This window comes from Nothoprocta perdicaria, unplaced genomic scaffold (genome assembly GCF_003342845.1).
Source record: "Nothoprocta perdicaria isolate Ctin4 unplaced genomic scaffold, notPer1 scaffold_6, whole genome shotgun sequence".
Lineage (NCBI taxonomy): Eukaryota > Metazoa > Chordata > Aves > Tinamiformes > Tinamidae > Nothoprocta > Nothoprocta perdicaria.
The window spans coordinates 1,657,008-1,673,855 of NW_020455865.1; the positions used below are offsets into that span (position 1 = coordinate 1,657,008).

The window sequence follows — 16,848 nt, forward strand, 5'->3', positions numbered from 1 at the left end:
GGCAAAGCAGTGACGAGATGGTAGGGCAGGACGGAGGCAGGGCTGCCATCGCTCTTGTATTTCCACCAGCTCCTGCCTTGCAGCAGTCACACTGTAACACTCCATGGGATGGAAAAACACAGGGAACAACCACCCCTGTGTCCCCTTCCGTGGAGGGCCTTTGTCTCAGACCAAGCTGAGCGCAAGAGCCAAAGTGCAGCCCCATATGCACATGCCACCAGACTGCTCGCACCCACAGAGTGACTGGAAACCAGGGTGACCTCCCCTCCCATTCAGCAGTCCCCACATGGCCACTATTTCCCCCACATCCAGGACCCTAGTGCAGTCCCTGCCACCCCCGAGCCTGTCTTTCCTGTGTACAGCCTCACAACTAACCTGCTTGTGCATCGTACGCTGCTTCATCTCGGGACTGTCACCYTTGGAGGAGGAAGACTGTTGCCGGAGGCGGGCCCCGCTGCCTGGCCAGTCCGGCGACGAGGACATCATGCTGCCGCTGGAGGGTCTCTGGTACTGCATGGTGTTGAGCAGCGAGGGGGGCGTCCTGCCCCGGGTGGCGGGCGGGGGCGGYGGGGGCGGCTGGTCTATCCGCCTCTGCGGCCCGGCACTGTTCTGCCGTGGCATGGTGGGCTGGCCGCCCTTCTCGGAGAGCGAGAGCTGCCGCCGGGCCAGCTCCCCTGTGCGCCGGGCGAACTCCTCGCTGCCGGTGGGTGCTGCGAAGCCGTGCTTGTTGGTGGGTAGCTCCTCACTGTTGCTGTGGGAGCTCAGCGAGCTGTGGCACTCRGAGCCAGAGTCGCCCAGACCACGCGGCGAGAGCGGCAGCCCGGCTGCCATCTGGTACACGGGGTTCTGGAAGGAGAGGGGCGCCAGGAGCTGGGGCCGGCCCGGAGCACTCTCGCCGCTTGGCGTGGTGGGCGTCTGGCCCACACGCCGCACGGTGGCCATGCCCGTCACRCTGTTCTGCTGAGTCCGCGTGCTCCACACGCCCTGCAGCTGCCCCAGGGATGACTGACTGTCATTGAGGGAGTCAGCAGTGCCAGGCGCGCTTGCTCCACTGTCCAAGAGGCGATTGTCCTGCAAGTCCACCATGGACAAGCTCTTGCTGCCATTAGACATCTGCACGTCGGGCTCATTGGCCTCTGAGTAACTGGAGCTTCGGGCAGGTGAGGGTTGAGCCCCAGCAGACCTTGTGACAAAAAACAAGTCCTTGTTTTCAGGGGTTGGAGATGGTAACCGTGTGAAATCTATCAGACTGCGGGGAAGTCAGTGCATGAGGAAGAGGAGAGGAAAACAAAAAAGAAAAAAAAAGAAGAATTGTGAATGCTGCACTGGAGCAGGAAAACATTATCACGCAGAAATCAGCATGGCGCAGCTTTGTGGGGCAGGGACGTGACCAAGTGCCCTGCAGGGCACAGAGCCAGGGCTTGTCCAGCTGGGCAAGCAGAGGGCCAGCGCAGCAGGAGTGTGGGGAGGAAGAAGAGTGCGGAGGAGCCTCGGGCCAACCCTGGGGGACCGAGCAGGCGTAGAGAGGTGAGCAAGGACACGTGAGTGTGTGAGATGGGGGTCCCTGTGCACAGGGGCCACTCAGGGACGCACTCCAGGGGCTGCGCCTCACTGCTGTGATCCCTGCTTCTACTGCTGTATTCCTGTTCCCTGTTTTATACCTAAGCAGGAAGCTTGGGGGACATACTATCCAGTATTTGCACACTACCGTGGGGTCTTGATCCATGACTAGGCCTCCAAGGATCTATGCAATGCAAATAATTAACAGTTATTATTGATAATAACTCTGGCTGTTGCTTTGTAAGCAGCAGCATAGCTAAATCCTGGCAGCTGAAGGTTATCTGGCCATTCCTCCTGCTCTAACAGATTCATTCATGCAGTATTGATTTCAAGAGGGTAAGAAGAAAGAGCTTTGCAGTAACAAAATATGAATAGCCTGTGATCAAAAATGATGCAGTATGAGCAGGTTTTGGGGAGAGAGCATATTGTCAGAGATTCTCCACAGCTTCAAATTTAAATAACTATATCTCATGCTGGGAAGCATTAGAGATGAAATTTGATTACAACAAGTCCAGTTCTATTGCTGTCTTTCATTCTTCATTAAACTGTTAAATAACATGTAGTTTCCACTTACAAACTAAGTTATTAGCGGTCTTTCTAATTGTGCTCTGCWGCATTTTTCATGAACAGAATATTGTAGGCCTGCAACAGGCTAAGCTTCCCTGTGAATGAACACACTTACATAACCAGGCCAAAAAGTGTGTTGGGTGACTGTGAATCACAGCTCATTAGAAAAAAATGGACAGAAGAGAATGGAATTGATTATTATGCCTCTTTAACTTGAGAATGGTTAGAGAAGTGTCCAGACTTTCATCTCCCTAAATTACTCACACAGGGACCTGCCAAGAGCTGAGAACAGCACCAGGCCTCATAGTGGAGCCGTGATGGAGAAGCTGCACTTAATGTCCACTTTCTGGCACAAAGACTAAGTGCAGGCAGTGCCTGTTCTGCAGGCACAAAGCCTAGATCAGGTGACCCCACACTCCACCTTGTTCTGCCTGCCCCTGCAGGTGCTTGGGYTTTGGTAGTAGCTGAGTATTTGGTATTTCCCTGGTGTCTCATGTTCTTACCCAGATAAGTCATTCTCTATCACCATTTTCTGCAGCCCAGCAGAGATGCTGTTGCTGGCATTAGGAGTGGATGCAGTGTGATCAGCTGTGACCGAGACCTGCACGCAGGCCGGGTTGCTGAGCGCGGAGTTCACATCCCTCAGAATCCGAGGCAGAGGCCCAAGTTTTGTTGCAATGCCCTGGAGAGAAAGGAGGGCAGAATTATTACAAACATCTTGCTTTCCTGTTAGAGAACTGTCAGATCTGTCAGGTTTTTAGTAGAATCTTCAGTGAATTATTTGTTAGCAGCATTAATTTTCTCCATCATTTACCCCCACTGTTGAGGCTATGGATTGCCCCAGGCATGTGGTTCCAGAAGCCATTTGCTTCTGGGGTGGAAAGAAACAAGCATTCTTAGCAGAAAGCGTATTTCAGGGGGGGAAAAAAAAAAAAAAAGACAGCTACGGCCAGGTCTGGTCCAGGTTTCTAGACAGAAATCTTTTTAATTAAAAATAAATCTTCTGAATCTGCTKGGATTGACCAAGGGCTTGATGTTGAGCAGCTCTGCCTTCTCATCCCATTTGTGTCTTCATTCTAACCCCACTCCTCTACACTGTGATAAAGAGCGAAACAAACTATACTCACATGCCCCAGAAAGGGATGCAAAGAAAAAGCTATTCGTGCAGCATATGCAACAGGCGTGGAAGTGCTAGTAACATTAATACCAGCGACAGACACAGGGCAATGTCTGCTGGGCATGACATGGTGGTGGCCCAACCGCGCATCCCTCCAAGCCTGCCCCTGCCATTCCCTCCACATACCTGCTCCAGCTGAGAAATGACTTCCCAGAGCAGCGAGTGCAAAGTGGAGAGTTCTCGGCCCAGGTCAATGTAGCCTTCAAAGCCAGCTGTGTTTGAGATGGTTTCTGGATTGGAAATCTCCAGCAGGAATCTCTGCATGTTGGTCCATTCATGTTCCAGAAACTGATTCATGAAGGACATATATTCCTCTTTGCTACCAAACCTGTCAAAACAGGAATATGAATCTCAGCTAAATCCTGTGAAGAGAGGTACAGTCGACAGGTCAAGTACATATGCAGAGAATGCTAGAGCCTTTCCTCCAGCAACTAAGCTCTTTCAAAGCCTTTAGGATCACTAGTTTGCTTGCTAGCACTTAGCTTCCTCACTTAAGTGGTACCTCACTAAAAATAAAACTTAAGTCATCTAGCCCAGCTAGGTGCTTATCAGCAGTAGAAATAACTGTGAAGGCCAGAAACAAGATATGGCCTGCAGATGTAAAACATGTTGCTGGAAATAGAGAGTTTGTAAGACCCAGCCCAACCTAGCCTGGAGATAGAAACTAGAAGGGTGCAGAGATCTGAATCTTCATCCAGACTTTCATGTCTGCTGCGCCTTTCAGTCCTTCAGGAGAAGCCTGTGACGAGCCTGGCGCCAGGAGGGAGGCTCCCGACGGCCTCCCTCCCTTCCACAGGCACAGAAGCTAATCCTAGCCCTGGACATCGTGGCTGCCTCTGGCATGACCTCCCTGGGGATGCCTTGGGGAATCACACCTGCAGCTGACTTCACCTGCTAGTCCCTTCAGATTCTCTGCACCCTCTTTTCCCATGCTACCATTCCACTGGATTTCTGTTCTCCAGTGTCTTAGCGCACAGGAAAGCCGCACAGTTCAGTTGTACCAGCAGGGTACAGCGGTTGGTGGGGAGAGGATGTCTGGGTGCAGGCTGCAGGACAGCTCAGCTTTATSACTTTGGCCTCACTAATGTCAGCCTAGTTATCAGGGCTTTCTTGCAAAGTGCTGAAAATCTGAAAACCTTTTGGTTAGGGACTGATCAGGAATATGGAGAACTTCTGTCATCTGGTGTAACACACTTGTATGTCTTCTGCCTGTGTCTGTGCGTGCATTCCTGTGAGCGTGTGTGCTAAGCTAGTTTTTAGATCTAAGAAGCTTTAGATGGAAACTGTCCATTCATATTTCCAAAAGCTCATCACTGTTATCACAGCTCAGGATAAGTAGCTCAGAGCTGCCGCCGGTGAAAAGATTTTCAGAAATCTCTTTCTTTGTTTCCATCGAGCCTATGGGCTTAGGTAGAAATGGATAATGTTCCCATTCTCTTTTCATGTGCTCCAAGCTCAGACAATTCCATGGGAGCAACAGGAAGGGTTTCAGGGCGCACTGGAAAGAAATAATGATCCTGAGCTCCACATCCCAGTGCCTTCCTGGCCCTGCTGGTGCCTCTGGGGGAGGTCAGCAGCACATATGCCCCAGCCCTGCCCAATGCTGCAATTATGGGACAAACTTCCTGACTCTGCCTGGGTGTTTCTGCTGCAGCCCAGCCTGCTTTTCTGTATGGTAAGAATAGTTTGTTTTCCTGTTCATAAAACATGTGTTGTTTTGGAAACTTAAATGATTTTTCTGACCTAGCAGTGAGAGAACAGCTCCCAGAGAGATGTCGGGGAAAAAGAATAACAGGCCTTTTCCATATTGGATAGATGAAGCCAGGGCAGGATTCTTCATCCGTGGCTCTACCATGTGGCCAGCATGGGACCCAGCCCCTAGTGCAAGGAAGCACCACAGTACAGCTTGGCCTTCGTGCTGACAGTGTCAGGGCATTCCCAAATTCACGCTTCTCTCAGGCCCTGCTGAGGCCCCTTCTGAGTCCTCCTGCAGCAGCCTCGCGGGCTGGGCTTGCAGCACGCTGGCTGCASACCATGGGGCTTCGCACGACTGCTGCTCTGGAGCTGCAGCCAGTGCCTGCCCCTCCGCCTCCCAGCCAGCCAAGCCCCACACCCGGAGTTTCCATCCTCCGCTTTGGACCTGCCCCTCCTGTAGCCCGACTCACTTGGCAAAGTTGGCGAGGTTCTGGGTGACCTTGGCAATAAGGGTCAAAGTGCGTGCAGTGCGGTCATCCGGGTACTCCTGGAGGAGACTGAACAGAGAAGGGGACATGATGGCTGGACAGAGGAATCGGAGGAATAAGGAGGCACTGATCAGACGCTCACTGATGTCAGGGCGGCCACGATTACTGCATTCTTGTCTCCATGAGGCAAAAACTTCTTTGAGCTCCCTTGGGAAGACACTGAAATGACAGAAGGTTCAGAGACAGTAAATTTAATGCCAGGGGGTTCAAGCTGTCACACAGTAGTAGCTCAGCATGGCACGAATCAGCCACAGAGCTCAACGCACACTCAGTACCGAGTAGAGCCCTCTCGCCYCGTTGAGCCACTGCAGCCCTACTGCCTTACCAGTCACAGGTTCTTGCCCTTACTCTGCAGAGCTCCCATTAGAAGGGGACTCAGACTCCATGGGTACAGGATCTGAGGGACTCGGATCAGGCCTGGGGTCACTGGCACAGCTGGTGTTTGGAGGGAGGGCAGTGCAAATTGTACTACTCTTGTTCAGGCATTTGGGTCAAATGCCACCGTGACGGGTCTAACCGCAGAACCTCACAGGGCTGTTCCCAACTGGAAACACTGCACAGAATTCAGCCTGGCTTTCCTGGATTCCAGAATTCCCACGGGGCAAACAACTCCAGCTACAGCAGCCCTTATCACCAGAAAACTTGCTGCCTGTTTCTCCTCGGGCCCTTCCCAGCTCCCCGCTCCCACCTTATCCTGTTCCCATTATTATTCCGCTGGGTGTACCCACCCGCAGCCAGGCTGACAGCGGCTCCCCGCCGCGCTGGGCCACTGCTCGGCAGGTCGTTAGGGCAGGGGCTGCCTGGGCAGTCCYGCAGCCTCCTGTTTACCCACGAGCTGGAAGCAGGGAAGCAGTTTGGGGGGGGGGCTGGCTCCATTTTGTCCATAAATTACACATTAGCAAAGGGCCATTTCAGAGAAGAGTTTCTCAGTTTTGCTGCAGGGAAGAGCTGGGATAAGCAAAACAGTGTGAACAGGATTGTAACAAGCCTGACCCCTTCTCTGGGCCTGACTGTCCTGGGGCTGAATTTCACGCAAGGCCGAAAGAGAAGAGCGTGCGAGTCGCGCTGCCAGCAATGCTGTCCTGGCCCCACACTAAACAACCCGCTGCCAACACGCTGTCAAGCAGCAGCAGGAACAGAACAGGCGGCTTTAAAATGAGGGAACAGCTAAAGAGACCCAAGGCTGCCAGTCCTTGGACCCTCCTGCTGGTGCCAGCGCTCCCGTCCTGTGGCCTCCGCTTCCCAGGCTATAGAAGCTCACTTACAARGACAACAGGCTCTTGCTCTTACCCAGTGCATTATGAGTAACACCAGCCAATTTCTTTGGCTGGATAAGCCCTCCTCTGTCTTTGGCTTGATCCAAACAACTGGACAAAGTCCTTTTACTTCACAGTATTTGCCCAGAAATACTAAAATCCTTTGAGCAGTTTAAGGCTTGAATGATCTGAACAGGTTACGCTGTTACTGAAAAGTAAACCCTGGAAAATTATGCACTGGGTGCCATGAGGGCCTGTTCACTATCGCAGGCCGAGCAACTATAAAAGTTTAATTGTGTAACAGCAGATAGAATTCAGTTACTGGCTTTATGTGACAAATGGGTCCATAATTCATTACCCAACTTTCCAGTAACGAGCTTCCACAAGCTGAAATTCTGCTTACACTGAAACTCTCCAGATGTCCAAATTATGTCATAATTATAACAATTTTCAGTTATTGTAAGCCTCTTCCCTCTCTCTGACTCTCCAGCAGATGAGCGTGCCCACTTGGGCTCTCTATTTAAAGCAAGATCATTAGCCATCAGGATACCTTGGCCAATCCCACACACATCATCAGCCCAATTAATCCCCAAGAACCACTGAGCACAACGGACGGCAAGAGAAATACTTGAAGAGCAGCAGCTCTGTTGTTTTGGCCTTTTCCTAAGGGAAGAGAGTGCCAGAGAAAGAAAGTTTCCATGCGTTCTTGACTTTCCTTGGGTCACTTTTCAAGTCTATTTTTAGATTGACCTTTTAGTTCTGTTTTGGTTATTTTTAGGAGGAAACTAATTCAAACCATCATAACCCAGTGGTGACTAAAAACAGTGAAAATCTCCTGGGAAGGTTGGTAAGTGCAATTCCTGAGTCAGAGAATTATGAATTGGCCCAAGATAGGTATAGGCTACTTGCAGAGAAATCTGCCCTTTTTGTTATTTGTGGTAGATAAATTTAAGTCCAAGTGAGACTTTGGCTGCTTGTTTTCTCCCTGAGCAATTCCCTTCCTTCCTGAGCTTCCAGGAGGGCACACTGGATATCCTAGATTACACACAGCAACACAGCAGCTGCAGTGAGAAAGAGAAGTCTTTATCATCAAAGACTTCCTCCAAAAAATTCTAAGTTGATGTTTTGCAACAACTATGTTGTTACAAAATACATGAATAGAAACTAAGCTGAGAGTTTTAAGCAGAAAAACTACAAGTCTAGCATTTTTATTCCTCAAAAGAGGGCCACAAGCCCATTTCTTCCCTTTCAGGTTATCTTTGAAGGCACCATCTGTAGCAGACCTTGGACTCCTGGCTCCCAGTCCTACGTTGGCAAGAGACAACATCGTGAGCACAACCAGGCCTGACAGCCACCTTGGCAACAGGAAGAGGTAACTACCTGAGTCCAGTTAATTTGGCTTCCTCAAGCCTATCCCAGCTAATGGCAAGAACCTTTATGTACCCTCCACAAATGAASAAGTGGGAACTGCCTCAGGCTGCACCACAGGCAGAGGGACAGCGAAGTCCCCATCTCTGCCCCTGCAAGGTGCCCCGCAGATGGGAACAGGAGCTTAGCCCAGAGCAGGGCAGAGCACAGAGCCCAATGGCAAACAGGAGCCCAGGAGTGCCTGGTGGCACCGAGACGCCAGCACTGTGTGGCCCTGCTGTGTGACCCTGCTGCACGGCTCTGCTGTGCAGCTSTGCTGCACGGCCCTGCTGCACCGCCCTGCGCTCTGTTGCTCCTGCAGTGGCTGAATGCACGCGGAGGGGAGCAGCAGCTGCGGGATACTGACCAGTAGGAGTTGATGATTTTGCAGAACGCCAGCTCGCAGCACATTTTCAGGTTGCTCTGATGTTCAGGAAGGTCCGAGGACGAACACTTACTGGGATCCACCTCACAGTTTTCATCTGATTCATACAGAGCCTTGATAAACTCCCCTGTAAAAGAGAGAGTCAATGGTGGATTTTGGAGACACTAGAGAGGCACTCTTGAAGCACGATGGTTTGTGAGCCCGGGCGCAYGAGGAGCTAGCCCAGCCCGACACACCAAAGGAGCCAAGCTGGGAGTATCAAAGTGCCGGGAGGTGGCTCCCAAAATCGCACAGCTCTGAAGCCCTGCAGAAAGGCACCCAGACCTGTGATGAGCAAGTTTTATCCCTCTTGTCCAGCTGGCAGCTCCCTCTACATGGCTGTGGGCAATTCCATCAGAATTACTGTGCCAAAAGACTGCTCCCCTCAGCCTGCCCTGCTCCCCCTAGATTATACCCATTTTAGAAATGATCCCTTGGGCTACTCCAGCAGAAAGTATGTTGGCAAGTTGTGTAATTATTTGTAAGATGTCCTGCTATGGCAGACTCTGCCTATTACACCACTCTGACACTGATGAGCCAATGTGATTCACAGGAGAAATAGTTAATTAAAGGAAAGGAACAATTTTCTTGGTTTATTTTGAGCTGAGCATCACACAAAATTGGCTTAAAATATTTCTTCAAGTCTCCATGCACTCCTGTTTGCTGACTGGCTGTTCCTCGCCCACCCAGAGCAGCAGAGCAGCAGTCCTGCATTGCAGCGTCCCACCCCACATCGCTGGTGCCTGGATTCCCATGCGAATTAGCAGGTAGGATCCAGCTGCTTCTGCAAGTGCCGGGGAACACGGTCAGGCTGCTGGGCAGGGGTGGGCAGGGCCCCTCGGGAAGGTGCCCAGAGCGGCTGTGCTCTGTGCCCAGAGGGCCGYGCTGCTTCCGGGGCCGCACCGGGACCTACAGCCCGGGTGCTGCTCTGGGAAGGTCTGTTGTCTCCAAGTTCCACGGGTTTTTTTCTCCGTCTCTGCTCTCCTGCTTCTGCCCACTGCAGCCTATCTGTGTTCCTCCCCTTCTGTTGCCCAAACAGATGTAATTCAGTACCGCAGAGCCCGTCCGACACATCTGCAGCTCCRGCAGGGAGTTCAGGAGCCCCCCTGCTGCCCGCTCTTACATCCTGCCCTGCTGCTGGAGCTGCATGGTTTAAAGGAAAGCACCAGGCTGCATTGGGCTGCCTTGTGACAGAAAGATGAATCATTTCACTGATAAAAGGTCTACACAGAATCCACGCCCCTAACAGCAAGTAGGAGCTGCAGGCTCCTCCTATACTAGCTGCAACTACTGTGGCAGCATTTGCATTGAGCCCTTGAAGCAGAATATTAGGAAATTTTCTTCTTTCATTAATCTCCTGGCTTTTTAGAAATTCAAGGAGGTAATCTAGTTACAGACTTGCCTTCAAACAGAAGGCATTACAAAGCAGAAACACATAAACACCCCTTTTCCTCATACTGTAGGGTCCATTGGCTTGACTGACTCAATGATCTCCCATTCCTCAATTTCATTATTATTGTTATATTAATAAATTTTTTTTTGCGCTCCTTCCTAAAATTACACAAATCCATTAGAAGACATCCAACGTACTGAAAAATTAACAGCTTGATAGAGATGCAGCTCATCCTCCTGTGAGGATGCGCAGCCGGTCCGGCTGCCCTTGGATGTGATGCCTCAGAGAGCCCCCCCCTCAGCCCGTCTTGCCTGGGCTCTGCAGCAATTCCTTCCTGACCTACCCCRAAGCAAACACTAATTATTTTTGTTCACATCAGAAGAAATATTTTTGGAGCCCTGAGCATAGCCAGCCCTTCAAAAAAACAGGCAAGTTCCTGATGTGAGCTGGGAAGCAGCTCTCATCACTGCAATCTGGGAGATGCCACTCGACAGCGCTGTAACCAAGGGGGGAAGCGCCTGCGTGCGGGGTCCGCAGGGGAGGGGTTCAGTCGGGCCCGGTGACACTGCCAGCACGGAGACACGCTTGGCGGACAGCAGAACACCTTCAAATGCTGCTGTGTCACCCCTAGAAGCAGAAGAGCTAATGGGGGGCAGTGCCCCTCGCCTGGGACTCGCTGCTGCCCCAGCCCTGCCTGCTGCTCCCTGCGCGTGTGGCCTGCACCTTCCTGGCTCCTTCCAGGACACCTGCACTTCATTCCAGGCAGGAAAGACTGCTGCCGTCTTCAGGTTCCTGTGAGCGGCCCCAGAAACCCTCAGCCGGGTCAGAGCTGGTGCCTCTGGTGCAGTGACGGCCACCAGGGCTCTGCTGAGGGCTCTCCTGCCATGCCGAACACAGGGAAAGCTGCAGCCTTTATCACCCATCCTCCAAGGGCTGTGGTTGGAAGGGGCCCCAGAGATCATCTACTCCAAGCTCCTGCTCAAGCAGGGCCACCTAGAGCACAGAGCCAAGAAGCGTATGGTGTGGGTGAGACCTGCCCAGTGTCTGTACGTACCTAAGGCATCTTGCAAGTACTTCTGCCCCACCAACTTCAGGTATTCTTCAATTGCTTTGGTGGCCAGTGTATTCTCCCTGAAAATGAGATGCTCATTCTCACCACAGCGATCAACTTCAGACATCATCAGGTCAGTCAAGAAATCCTGGAAAGCAAAGTCCATGGTGGGTCAGCATGTACTGAGAGCCGCTTCGTGCGGCGCAGCAGAGCATGCACCCCTTCTCCAGAGAGGTCCCAACAGGAAACGCGGGTGCTGCTGGTGACCCTCGCTGTGCACGCTGCATTACATGACTACCAGGCTGGCTTTGCTTCTCACAGAGAAATAAGCAGAGAAATAAATGTCCAGAAAGTCACAGCTTTTGCACTCCAAATACGTTATTCATTCCAGTCGTGCACCACATGAGCACCTGAACCGGTCACAGGTCGCATCTCAGCCTCCACCCACATTTTGTGGCCAGGCTCCATCCACTGTTAAGTGGCTGCATTTGGTATCTAACTGCACTGGTTGCGAATCAGCCACATATTTATATGTCACGAGCTGCGCCCCACAGTTAATGCCTGAGAATCAAATCAGTAACATGCATCATGGTGCTCAGATGTCTCATTTACTTAGTATATGTGAAAATAAACAGTGCTGCTACAGTTCCATTTTGGGCACATTTTTGGAGTGAAATGCATGGAATCAAATACCATGCCATTTTTTCATCATCTGTGCTGCACAGTAATGGAGCTGGTAAGTAGGAGCAAAATGCACAGTGACAGCTGCCCTGTGCCTCAATTCAGGCTCTTTGACTCGTAAATTTTAACATAAAAACCTCAGTTAGGACAGCTCCATGTCTGCCCCAGTGAGGGCACCACCTGAGCGGAGGGTCGTGTGTCCTGATTCACCCCAGGCATTCTGCTGGAAACCCCCCGTGTGCTGTCGTGTTTACCGTGGCGTAGCTCGYGTTCATACAGGGCCTTGCAGTTTTCTAATGCTGCAGATCCTGTTCTCTGCCTCATGGGAAAAATCAGGTAGGAACCTGCGCTCAGCTCAGAGCTGATCCTGAGACATCGACTCCTCCCGCTCGGCACCACTCACCTGGATGGCAGAGGAAGCCGGGATGCTGCCGCTGTGTCAGTGATGCACGTTATAGCTCTGACTGCTTCTTCACGCCAGAAACAGATTTCAATTTACTTATATAACCACAGGCACTGTTTTTAAACTGCCTTCCTCTAAAACAAAATAATCAGCTCAGTAATAACCCTTCATTAAGGGTTAGCTCGTTATCTGTTGTGACTGCACCACACGTAAGGAATTGGGGGGTGCAGACGGAGGAAGCGTCCAGGACAGCAGCGCTGGGCTCCCCAGGCAGATGTGGCCACATCTGCYACAGGGCTGCCACCCAGGCACTCTGCGAGGCGCTTGGTTCTCACGGGGACACCCATTCACACAAGGAACGAAAGCACTGGGAGCGCGGCACGTGCTCAGTCCCAAGGGTGACCTGCAAACGGAGCCTCCTCCTGGCCCATTCCTGCCCACACCACTCACTGTCGAAGCCCTTCAGCTCCTGCCTCTCTTCCAGACAAAGGAAGATGCCGGCTGCGGTCATGTCTGTTTTACATCTAGAAAAGCGAGGGTCAATCTCTGTGTGGTACCAGGCAGTCCTGTTCACCCCATGAAGAGCGGCAGCAGTAACCCAGCYCACTGACCAGCTGGACTGGTGGCCTGCTCCGCTTCTCTTCGTTAGCAAGATTAAACATTTTACTGGCGCAGGAAGGAAGCTCTATGCAGTACTACATATAGTGCAGTGGGTATATGCAGCACTGCGACGCGCAGTGGGAACGTGCAGAGCGGGGCCTGAGGACGCAGCACCCGGCCGGGCTTCCTGMGCCACAGAGAGTCTCGGAGGAGCCCCTGAACCCAAGGGAGAAGAGGACTCTGCCAGGCTCGTGAAATCACCCTGGGGACGGGCACAGGGCGACTCTTGCCTGGCTACCTCCGTGCTGGCCGATGAAGCCCAGGGCTCCCTGCTGCCCTTGGGCCACGTGCCCTGTCCTCACGGCCTGGCCCCACACCGGGCTGAGGCTCGGCCCTTCCCCGAGCTCCCCAGCCCCACAGCAGGAGCTCAGCGGGGCCCTAATGGCGCTGCCACGTCCCAGACGTCTCCCAGTCACTGTCCATTTCCACAGCCGGGTGATCCCCTCCCTCGGGGCCTCCAAGCCCGTAGTCCTCTGGCAACATTGCAAAGGCAGGAGCCCYTGGGCACCAAAGTTGGGGCCTCCCGTCTGCTGTTCCCTCTGATTTTGCCTCTTCTCCCAGCCAAGCTGGGAGGCAGCTCTAAAGTCCTGTTCACCGCGCTCAGCCGCTACCCGGCTGCTCCATCTTCACCTGCCGGGTCTCTCCCGGGCTCGTTCCGCCTCCAGGCTGTGCTCAGGCTGACACAAGGTGCTGAGTCTCAATTAGCAGACGCTGACCTTGGATTTGCTCGAGTCTCTCTCCTGTCACTTCCCCAACACACTAATTATCTCCACAACACAGAGGCTGAGAGCTCCTCTGGGCCAAGCGGCTGCTCGTCAGAGGGGCATGGCCGGGGCCACTGCGCTTGGGTCACTGGCAGCGCGGCTGGGACACGGTCCCACGCAGGGAGCAGYGCCGGGCAGGACATGGGTGCAAGTTCCAATGCAGAAACGAACTGAGAGCCAGTCCCAGCTGGCTTAAGCTGCTGAAGTGCAGGTGACCAGCTCTGGCCATTTTTCCCATCTTCTTCACCATTTTGATGATTTTATCTATCTACAAAGCCTATCAGAATTCAGAATGAGGCAAATACCCATTTGTGTGTGACCCACCAGGAAGCCAGATGAGATCCCTCTGCAACCCCAGCTGTGGTTGCTCTCCCATTGGGCCGTCTGCAGTGACCCAGTCCCCAGAGGGATGCGGCGCCTGCAGCAGAGCCCACAGGGCTCCCCGGCAAGCACCGCTCCCCCCAGCACAGCGAGCCTGGGGTCACACGGCACCTMCTGGGACTCCCCGCGATTCCCATCTCGGGGCTGGGGTCCAGCTCCCCCCTCAGCTCCAGGCGATCAAGCCGCATCCGCCCCGCACCACACACCGGGGTCTGTGCCTTGGCCGCGCCGGCAGTGGTGCTCGCGAGACGCAAGCCCAGTGCAAACACCCGCCGAATCCCTGCGGGGGCCTCACTCACCCACATACAAGGCTCTGAGTAAAATGCAATAACTAAAGCCAATAAAACTCCTTGTTTCTGAGCAGCAGAGATCAGCAGGGGGTTGTTTTTAGTTAGGGTCCCCGGCAATGTAAGAAAATAAGATGCTTTATTTCATTATATCACAGTTGAGAGGGGAAGGAGAAGGTCTACAATAAAACTTYAAGGGTGGTAGCAGAGCTCTTCAGGGTTATTCTGTGTTTATTTTAATGATATTTGCTCAGGCCTGGACACAGCTGAACCTGTGCAACTTCTACGGCTGCAACCATGCTAATAGAGAAGAACATGTCACAAATAAATAAACGCAGGGCATGGCAGCAGGAGGCAGCGCCGGCTTCCGGGCCCCCTTCCAATGCCCCAGGCGTGAGCTCAGCAGGGCCTCCCAGGGCACCTGCTGGAACCCCGGCCCTGGCATGTTCCCAAGCTGGGGGCGTTAGGAGGCTGGGAGCGGGTCAGGAGCCGGTTAACTGCTCTGCACGCAGCTGGGAGGGACAACTGCCCCAGCACAGGCCCCTGTGCAGCCGGACATGCCGGACACGCGGCACGCAGCSCCTCCGCCCTGCAGCTCCTGCGGTGCCCGGCCCGCGTGGCGCAGCCGCTGGCAGCTCCGCACACAGGGTGCGGCAGAGCCCGGCCCTGCCTCCCCAACGCGCTCCCCGCGGGCCCAGTTTGTTGTTCCTCACATCACAACCAACTGACGGGAGGACTGACTTGGAAATAACGTTCTCCACATCGCAAGCCTGATTAATAGGATTGACTTAACCATAAGAGGATTGAATTGATAAAGATAATAAGATTACTGTGTATTTCAAAGACTAGCCCAGAGTCCAGCAGGGCCCTTTATGCAGAGGTGAAAAGACATTCTCAAGAGCTGAGAGGGCTGCAGATGAGGTGGGGATGAGTGTCGGGGAGCAYGTTCACACTGGAGCTCAGCAGCAAGGGACGTGCAGGTGCTGAGTGGAGGGAACCCAGGGGATACCAAGCCCTTGGCTTTTGCCCACCACACAGCCCTGCTACGCCAGCACTGCGCGTTTTTCTGCTGGGAAACCCCAGCAACGCTGCCTGCTTGGAACCCAGGGATCCCATCCTCCCAAACCCACCTTGGTCTCGGTCTGCTTGGGAGAAGGAGCCGGGGCAGCAAGGAGAGGGTTAACACAAGGGCTCTACAACAGCGCCCACTGTTACCTCTGGGACGAAGGGCAGAGGGGGCTTTCTGTGCTCATGAAACCCCCCCCCGAAACACAATTAGCTCAACTATAGCAGCTATAAGATACAGTCAGAAAGTCTCTGCAGGCAAAACGAGCCAGCTGCCCCCAGGCCTGCACCCACGCAGCACCCTGCGTCGCTGCTCCCAGCATGGGCAGACCAGGCCGCTTCCCGAGCCAGGGCCTTGTCCTCACGGCACCCCGGCCACCTCCCGCGCACCCTGCCCAGCGCCCAGCTCCGCGCTCCACACGCTGCTCTGCCCCACGCCGGGGAGCGGGGCCTGCGGCACCTCGCACGGGGCAAGCGCATCCATCTGCTTCAGAGGAGCCAATCCCCGCAGCACAAACAAATCAGGACACATGTTTATCCTTTGCTCCACTCACCATGCCATAAATATTTATTTCAAGCAAGCAGCCGCTTGGAGCAAACTCTGTCAGCTACTGGGTTTGATCTACCAGCCGCTCGGACACCAAAGTTTTCATACACCTACGGTCGTCAGCTGAGCTCTGGAGGCTGAAAGGCAGCCCAAGAGCAAGGCTAGATGAGGGGAAAACTGGGAAAGCAGCAAGGCGGCCACTGGGCTGGCTTTGGGAAGCAGGCGCCCACAATCACATCCCACCGGGCGCACGGAGTGTCCCCCAGCACTGCAGCAACTCCAGGCTCCCCACACACACTCCGGATGGCRACCTGGCAGCTGCCGCGCACGCACCACAGAGCCCACGGCAGCGCTGCGCCCTGCGCCTCGCACGGAACGCCTGCAGCGAAGACACGAACCCCTAACAGGCCTCAGGCAGCCCCTGCCCCGGGCCCTGYGCCCGCTCCAGCTGGATTTCAGGAGCTCCGGGCTGCTCGGAGACAGCCGGACACGGTCAAGGGCAGCGCCGGGTGCACGGGCACTGCAGAGTGGCACGGGCAGCAGCTCCACCAGCTGCACGAGCAGCCCGGCCACGTGCAGATGGAAGGGGAACGAATCAAACCGCTTCCACGCGGAGCAACAAGGATGAAGGAGAGGCTGTGCGACTGCTGCGGGCAGGGCAGGGTGGCACTGTCCCCCCCTGGCATGCGCCGCTCCTTCCACCTCCCYGTGGCCTTGCTCCTTTCCCTGCTTGTCTGGCTCTTGCACAGGCAGGCATCACCCCGCTTCCCGCTCCAGCAGTTCCTGCTGCTCTGGCACTCTCAGAGCCCTGTGCTGGCGCTGATGGCAGATGACAGCCAGCGAAAGCAGAGGCTTCATTTTAGGGGGATATTTATCAAGCCTGTTTACTGTTTGCCACATCCCCTGTGTAGAGTGTCTGGGATCTTGCCACGGATGCAGACACATGTCTAGAAACCTGCTTGCTGCCTCCTGTACCTCCCAG

General features: G+C 53.9%; 1 protein-coding gene across 3 annotated transcripts in view; it reads right to left on the minus strand.

Moving 5' to 3' along the window:
- The window catches only part of DAB2IP (DAB2 interacting protein), a 154,876-nt gene that overhangs the window by 11,914 nt on the left and 126,114 nt on the right, over positions 1 to 16,848 (minus strand). For all 3 annotated transcript variants that reach the window (XM_026049498.1, XM_026049497.1, XM_026049499.1), the window contains 6 exons: positions 11,082 to 11,226; positions 8,578 to 8,722; positions 5,470 to 5,706; positions 3,431 to 3,632; positions 2,631 to 2,809; positions 376 to 1,249 (listed from right to left, as the gene is read on the minus strand). In XM_026049498.1, coding sequence (XP_025905283.1) covers positions 376 to 1,249; positions 2,631 to 2,809; positions 3,431 to 3,632; positions 5,470 to 5,706; positions 8,578 to 8,722; positions 11,082 to 11,226 — 1,782 coding nt within the window. The remainder of the gene's footprint in view (positions 1 to 375; positions 1,250 to 2,630; positions 2,810 to 3,430; positions 3,633 to 5,469; positions 5,707 to 8,577; positions 8,723 to 11,081; positions 11,227 to 16,848) is intronic.